This window comes from Colias philodice, chromosome 23, assembly GCF_061535455.1.
Source record: "Colias philodice isolate Cphi_HAF_F1 chromosome 23, ilColPhil1 Martin Lab GWU primary, whole genome shotgun sequence".
Classification (NCBI taxonomy): domain Eukaryota; kingdom Metazoa; phylum Arthropoda; class Insecta; order Lepidoptera; family Pieridae; genus Colias; species Colias philodice.
This window is the reverse complement of record NC_143108.1, coordinates 6037038-6045831: the sequence shown is the minus strand read 5'-3', so window position 1 is coordinate 6045831 and position 8794 is coordinate 6037038. Positions and strand designations below refer to the sequence as shown.

Below are 8794 nucleotides of genomic sequence, written 5' to 3'. Positions count from 1 at the left end.
TTGCAAACGCAGGCTGAACCCTACGAGTTTTATCAAAATAATGTACTAAGTATTATACACATTGAAAAGGTCTACAGAAAAGTCCGCGATGGTATATGTCTATCTCTTATGGATAACCCACAATAACTTTTTTTTGTCATTTACTTTTTACGACAAATAATGGCTAATTTTCGATGCGATTTTAACCAATACAGCATTAATCCTTAACCAATTAAATACCTTGAATACATTGTTCATTTAATATAGATCTATATGGCCCTTTACACCGTATGATTTAAGTGAATATTTTCGAAGATATTACAGATTTAAAAATTGCGGGACGTAGCGTTTGCGGCGATACCGGCCGGCCGCCCGGCTATCGGGCGAGTCGAGCGGGCCGCTATGTTTTTAATTTTATATAGGTACAACGTTCACAGTTTTTCTGTAGTGTATTTTGTATCAGCATTGCACCCGTGCGAAGCCGGGGCGGGTCGCTAGTTTTTAATAAAGAGATATAGACGACGCGGTTGGCGCAGTGGTAAAGTAACTGCCTACTGAGCCGACGGTCCCGGGTTCGATCCCCGGTCAGGGCAAATATTTGAGTGATGAACTCAATTATTTGTTCTTGGGTCTGGGTGTTATTATCTATATAATATTATGTATTTATTAAATATTATATTTATCGTCGCCTAGTACCCACAACACAAGCCTTAATTGAGCTTACTGTGGGACTAGGTCGATTTGTGTAATAATGTCCTATAATATTTATTTATTTATTTATTTATTGCCGGGACACATGACTCCATACCGATTTTAAAATTTTTTTATTAAAATAAAATAATAAATAGGTAGAAATGTATGGTAGAAATTGTTTAACTAGGTACTTATTTATTTTGTATGTATCTATAGCGAATGAAGGTTGGTAGTATTTATATGAAACTTCTTTGAATTTTCAATTTTATAGTAATAAAATGGAATTTATAGATTTTGAGAGCGTAAAAATCTATCATCTAGTCGCTAATTTATTTAAAAAGTTTGTGTCTCTGGGTGTGTTTGTGAGTGTATGAGTGTGTGAGTGTGGGTGTTTGTGTATCATGTCTTTATTGATTGAAGGATGATTGAAGGAGTGTGGGTTCATGTATTGGTAGAAGAGTATGAGTAGTTACATATTTTGCATCTAGATAAATTAATTATTTTCAACTCTTTATTTATTACATTATATAAGTGTGGTCCCAGATATAGAAATTGCCTACGGAAAAAGGTCGTATTGAATGTTTGATGTTTTACTACATCTCTAGTTGGACGCTGAGTTAAGTTTATGTTAGAAAAATTGACATTAATGTTTATTAGATTATTTCATATTTCATATTTATTTATTTGTCAGAATTGTGGCAATATACAAGGTCACATGATTCAATCAACAAAACAGTCCACACAATTCGCCAAACAATTGGCATACAAATTTTTCACGATTACATTGCAGATTATATAAACATACATAGGTACATTCAATAACATCAAAATTAACAGGTTTTTATTAATACATATCACGCTTTAAAAAATTCATTTAAAGAATAGAAACATTTTTCCGCTAACCATTTTTTCAACCTTGTACGCATCAAACTTCCTGGCATTTCACGCAGCTCTTTAGGAATGTGATTAAACACCTTTATGCACATCACACTAGCATTGTTTTGAAAGAGCTTAGATCTACAATTTGGCATCAATAGGCGAGTAGGATCCCTAAAACCCAATTGGGAATTGTTTTTGGTTGGTTTGAAGAGTTCACTGTGCTTTTTTACAAACATACATATTTCCAATATATACAAACCAGTAAGTGTTAAGAGACGTTTTTCTTTGAATTGAGGTCTGCAAGAATCAAGAGGACCAATATTACACAAAGCTCTTATACACTTTTTTTGTGCGAGAAATACGTTGGAAACATTGGTAGAGTTACCCCAAAATATAATCCCATACCTTAAACCTGAGGTAACGTAGCTGTGATATGCAGTTAGTGCAGCATTAAAAGTTACAGTTTTTCTCAACCTCCTTAACGCAAAGACAAACCTGTTCACTCTCCCAGCCATCGCTTCACAGTGTGCCTTCCAATTACAGTTTTCGTCTATGTTTAATCCGAGAAATTTCATTGATTTCACCCGCTCCAACGCCCCACCACAGTGCGCAAGAGTTAGGGGTTTATTCTTAGTATTGTAATTGGAGAATTGTATATATTTAGTCTTCGTCATGTTAGCAGATAAATTATTATTTTTAAACCTTAGATTACAAAATAAAAGACAGATGGAGCGTTGCCGAACTAAACCGAATGATTTATCGTCATCTATACTAATATTATAAAGAGGAAAAGTTTGTAAGTATGTATGTAAGTATGTATGTATGTATGTATGGTTTTCACGCAAAAACTACTGGACCGATTTCAAAAATTCTTTCACCATTAGAAAGCTGCATCTTTACTGAGCAACATAGGCTATATTGCATTTTCAAAAAAATTAGAGATCCTTACCAAAAATGCAATAATGTAACCCAAGGTGTAAAAAAATCCTCAATAAAACTTCTGTCATCGCGTGCGCTGCGGAATCTATTGAAGATAGAAGAAAAAAATGTTCTACGGTATTATAGAATGGATCAATATCTACAAGAAAGTCCGCGATACCATATGTCCATCTTCAGTAGTTATGTTACTACAACAACTTTTTTACGTTTTCAAAGTAAATAAAAGTGCCGACAGTAATCAAACCATGTTATCCATACACATATATTAATCCTTATCCCATTAAATGATGTTTTATTATAGACTGTTTCAATACCAGCAAAATACTTTTTAGGGCCGATTTTTCAATGCTTGGATAAAACTTATTCGTGGAATAATGTATAAAACTACCATTTTAAAAACGTATTCTATTTGCCCGTATTTGACAGTTTACGTGACATTTTAATATTATCGTGTAATACTTTATTGGACGGATAAGTTTTAACCAAGCATTGAAAAATCGGCCCTTAAATGAAAAGAATTGGATATTCCATTCAAAAGATATAACGAATTTTTAAAAGTGTCAATCTACAGAAAATAGTAGGTATACTGTTCGAGCAGGCCGTAGTGCGGGGGTCACGGAGGAATTCTACCAATATGCGTCTTGACTCTTGACGGAACACAGTGGGGTTTTGGTCGGTAGGAATCCGACAAAACCCACGGCCCCACGGGACGGGGTAAAGGTGATTTTCATGTGATTAAAAATTAAACCTATAGTCCGACCTATATAGTAGACTTTTCACTGTAACGATATCGCTATCTATGCGGGTGAAACCGCAGGGCATTGCTAGTAATATATAAAAATGAATCGCAAAATGTGTTGATAAGCGCATAACTCGAGAACGGCTGAAACGATTTCGATAATTCTTTTTTTATTATATTTTTTGAAGTACGAGGATGGTTCTTATGTAGATAAAACGTAGATATGTACCACGGGCGAAGCCGGGGCGTACCGCTAGTTTTCAATAAAGCTATGTGTGCTGTCATTTCGCCGCTGCACTGTACATACACGGTGCTTCTGTGTGCGTGTAATGTTACCAGATATTGAAAAATTTCCCAAATTTTTCCCCGACTACGGAAAAAAGAGGGTTATGTTTTTCGAGTTTATGTATGTATTGTATGTATAATATTTCTTTGACATGCCCTGCAGTATAAACCGTTGGACCGATTTTGAGTTGTGAGGTTTCATTGCAATCATCTGAATTATTATGTTAGTGGCGGTGACGTAGGCAAATATACATAAATATAAAATGTATACATAAATTAGCAGTAAATTTTTAATTTTTATTTTAATATAATTTCGGGTTAATGCTATTTTTCTTTTATAATATTGTAAAAATTATTTTATTACATAAAGTACCTGCCTACTGAAGAAATAATATGTGGACAAAATAATTGTATTCAATTTTCAATTAAATACTTAAATTACATAAAAAAAAGTTTCAATATTAACTATAATAATTAGTTATATTATTTTTTATTTTTCAAAATATATGAATGCGAATAGCGGTAGTTTTTAGTCGAGAATACGACGGGACATGGAAGATAAAAACCCATGGAGGGCTGTCGCGTAAAAACCACAGGACAGTTCTTTGGCATATTATGATAATATATTATTATATTACATATGTAATTTGTAAAATTGTAAATCTGACATGATTAAAAAGAGCAATTTATACCTATTAGAGTCAATATTTTTTAGAAATCCAATGTGGGTAAAAGTTTTTACGAGCTTTTGCTTAGTACAGGAAAATGTACAAATTAATAAAATCCTGTAAAGTGGTGCCTCCGCGGGAGACGATTGAAACACTATGATAACTACGTATAAAAGCAATAAACTAGCGATAAAACAGTTACACTTAACCGCAATAATGAACAAGTACATATATTTATCTTATTAATGGTTTTTGTACTCCAAAGTGTTACTTCATAATATTATGTACCTACCGCTCTTGAAAATAAATAAGTCATGAAGTCAGAACATGAAATTTTTGAAAATAATAATGTCAGATCAAAAGACAATCATCCACTTATTGAAGTAGTTTTAAAGGTTGAAAATAATAGTATTGATGATAAACGCACAAAAAGATCACTTGAATAAGGACATAAGGATTATGAATATATAAATTCTAATGGAATGAAGGAAGTTCTGGTTTTAAGTGCTATTAACTATCCGTGCTCCCGTGGTTTTACAAGATCTCTGTGGGGACACTGTATTAACTGTGAACAGTAAGTTATGTATTTCCTTTGAAACCGGATTAACATAAAATAGTTTGTTCTGATGTTGCAAATAAATAAATTAATCCAAGCAACGATCGTCACTAACAAATTAATTTAAATTTAAATGCATTATATTCTGATAACTATACTAACATTATAAAGCTGAATTCTTAGGAACTACATCCATTTTGAAAAAATCTTTCAGTGTTAGATAGTCCATTTATCTAGGAGAGCTATATGTTTATATCATGCCACCACCCACTATAGTTCTGTGCTCAGACCAACAGGAGCGTAGAAATACGGGTAAAACCACAGAGCACAGTATTATTTATGTATATGTAAAAGGTGATAAGAAATACAACGATAAACTCTGAACGAAAGTTATCTCAGTCAGTTTATTGCAATCATGAAGCGGTGTCTCGTATTAGTCGCAATTATTTTGTCTCTTAATATTTGCGTAAATTCATATTCCGTGTATCCTAAGAAATCAGAAATAGCTGACCATGAAGAAGTTAGAGAAATAGATATTATGAGTGATGAAATTATCATTGACGATTTCGTAAGTGATCAAAAACTAATAAGACACCGTAGAAATGATTACGACGACGATGCTGGTTTTATTCCCAAAAATGGTAAAAGTGAAGACAACGATTTCATAGGAAATGTACAGAACTGTGCTATTGGTTGGACAAGAGCCCCTTGGGGCAGCTGTATCACTTGTAATGAGTAAGTTTTCAACTGACTTCAAAAAATGGAGGTCTCATTTACATTGTATTTTTTTGTTTGTTATCTCAGACTTTTTACATTGTGAACCGATTTTGATGCATGTAGACCTCCGTCGTCGTCGTCGTTCTGAAGAATCGCTATTAATTATTTTTATAACAACAATATAAATTATTATTATAAAACAAACTGCGACAATATCTTATAAGGGTTCAAAAACAAATTGTATTTTCATAACTGATTTTTTTACATTTGGTAAACATCTAATGAAGAATTTTGTTTTAAGACCAGGAGCTCGTCCTGAAAAGTTTTATATTTTATGTTTTTATTTAAAAATCTCAACATTTACTTTGATTTAAATTTCCACATGAAGATAATTGAGTATTTGAATTAAATTTTTTTTTGTGATACATGGAAAGATTATATATTAGTTTTATAACAAAACTGTTTTTATTTTTATTTTTTTTGCAATAATTCAAAAGTTATTTCAAAATAAAAATTAGTCTTTGAATCCAGTACCGAAGACACGCCGACAACTCCCGAAGCGTCACCCGAGCGCGTGTGACGTCATAATGTTAGTTTTCACTCATTGCAGTTGATAGAAAATTAAATATAGTTTGAAAAACTAAACAGGATAAAAAGATAAATTCATGAAATTATTGTATTGTTACCGGGTTTTTATAAGTATACAAAATTTAAATTAAATCCGTCGGTTTATAGTGGGTCTAAATCGTATCGAAAGGAGAATTGGTTACATACAAACATATGTTTTAAGCTGATCCTGGCGATCCTTATCAGGATAAATTTATGATATTATTGTATTGTCATCGGACCTTGATAAGTGTTCAAAATTTGAACAAAATCCGTCGGTTTTAAGTGGGTCAAAATCGAGTCGAAACTTCGAAAGGAGTCGGTTACATACAAACATACAGGTGAAGCTAATAAAAGCGTGTTAATAATAAATACAGTGTTTTGATCTATTTAATTTTGTTGTCATTATTAAATTACATATTAATTATATTAATTGTTAATTATATTATTTAAATTTATATATTAAAAAGGGCGAACCTCAAAAGTTATCGTTTTGTACCATTATGTACGAATACTACAAAGGCAACTCCTGACAAAAATCGGTGATCATAAATATATCAACATCAAGAATATTATTCGTAACTAACTAACTAATTCGGAACCAACTAACAAATCGTATGTAAACGCTATGTACTGCAGTTAATAATAGCTATAACATTATGACGTCACAACTGTGGTGACCAGTCATGGCGCGTTTTTAGTCACGTGATTCTAACTTAAATTTCATCAATTTTTAATTGCTTATAATTAACGGAAAAAAATTTTTTTGTAAGTTATTTGCATTAAATATCAATATTATTAATAATAAAGTTTCAAAATACATAAAAAAATCAATAATTTTTTTTTATTCAAATACTCAATTATTATTACATTATTGAGTTGCTACTTATTTTGTTCCATTATATTCTCTCGATGATTTCCATATCAAATTTAATCCATTTATTAACGCATTTACACGTATATAATACTAGCTTTCACTCCGCGGCTTCGCCCGCCCTTTCATAGAAAAACCCGCATAGTTCCCGTTCCCGTAGGATTTCCGGGATAAAACTTATCCTATGTATTAATCCAAGTTACCCTCAATACGTATGTTATAATATTATTATTTTATAGGAATACGCAGCCCACTACCGACAGTGGCATTGTCACGCAAAATTGAATCTTATTGTTGATGCATAGAGTCTATTATAGTTTTAATCCAAGTTTTTTCTTTTCAGATACCGGAAAATACACGGAACCATCGGCGCTGGCTGCTGAAGAATAATACAATAATATCAGTTAAATAATAATCAAAAGATATTCTCAATATAATATTGAGTTATCTTTTCAAATATCTGTTTTTAATAATGCAACAAAAAAAATATTTTGTTTAGAAATGTTTAGAAAAACGTCCTATATATTGTTTAAAAGATTTACAAATATATGGTTTTCACTTTTCTTATTTATTTATTTCTTTATATTATGTATATAATATGATTACCGCTTACCTATTACTTTTTATATGGGTCATTATACAAAAATGGGGTAACTTTTGAGGATATTTTGTTTACTATATTTTTTATATCAGATTGTTACAAATTAGGGTGTATATGATAGCTAATCTAATGAATATATTGTTCCAAATCGGGCCAGCCACTTTTTTAAATAGATTGTGAGATATTTTAAATTTTCTGGATTTGGCCTCCAGGGGACTGACGAGGCTAACATGGTACTGATAAAAAACTATAACTTGTAATATTCTTAAAGAAATTCAATGAAAATTACTACAAATCTCTCAGTTTTAATAATGGCACATGTATTTTACGTACTTAACATGTTTAAAAATGATAATTTATAATATGTGATACTGGGAAAAACAATGTCTCAATTTTCAAAACAGCCTTCTGACATTTAACGCAACGTGAATATTCTTACTCTCTTACTTAACTTTTACTACTTTGAATTAGTTTTACTTGATATTTTAAGTAATTCACAAACAATAGAAACAAAAAAACGGCCAAGTGCGAGTTGGACTCCTAACAAACCTATTGTTTATTATGTTTGTAACTTAAAATTTACACTTTTAGCAATTTTTCCTTTATCTGTGTTATAAGACGTTGCTATTTACCGAGTAGAAGTAAACTATAGTAGACTGTATACACGGCAAGCATCCTGTGTGTTTTTTTATTCCCTTGCGAATATTGAATTTTGTGGAAATTTGCAGTATTAACGGATGTAGGTATCTTTTGATTGCGTTGCGTTATAAGTTTGATTATTTTACATCCCCAAGGGTTCTTAATCTTGAGTATCCAATATAAATTTCAGATTGATACCTCCACGCGTTCCAAAAAAACGTCTTAACAGACAAACGGACAACAAAGTGTTCCTATAAGGGTTCTGTTTTTCCTTTTGAGGTTCGGAGCCCTAAAAATCTACCAATATTTATGTTAAAAGTACTAATTATTATAAAATTAAAAACCAAAGGCTCGAATGAAAGTCTCATCTGAGTTTTCATAAGAGCCCCTTGACATTTTTATAATGTTATTAAGTATATTAATTAACTTTTATGTTATTTTGAGGTAATTTTACTTCACAGTATTATACGTATACGTATTTATCTGATAAATATAAAAAGCTATGCCCTGAAAGCATCAAAATCAATAATTAAAAGAAAATAAGATCTTTTTAATAAAATTATTAGTAGTTTGTTTCAATAGCTCTTTTCTTTGCTACTCTTTTTTAAATGTTTCTTCC

General features: G+C 31.4%; 1 protein-coding gene across 1 annotated transcript; it reads left to right on the top strand.

Annotated features, from left to right (window-relative positions):
* Nucleotides 1–5054: 5054 nt before the first annotated feature.
* Nucleotides 5055–7506, top strand: LOC149478076 (uncharacterized). Its single transcript, XM_089709922.1, has 2 exons — nt 5055–5473; nt 7279–7506. Exons 1-2 carry the CDS (start codon nt 5154–5156, stop codon nt 7316–7318), a joined length of 360 nt encoding a protein of 119 aa, XP_089566048.1. The 5' UTR covers nt 5055–5153; the 3' UTR covers nt 7319–7506.
* Nucleotides 7507–8794: the final 1288 nt, after the last annotated feature.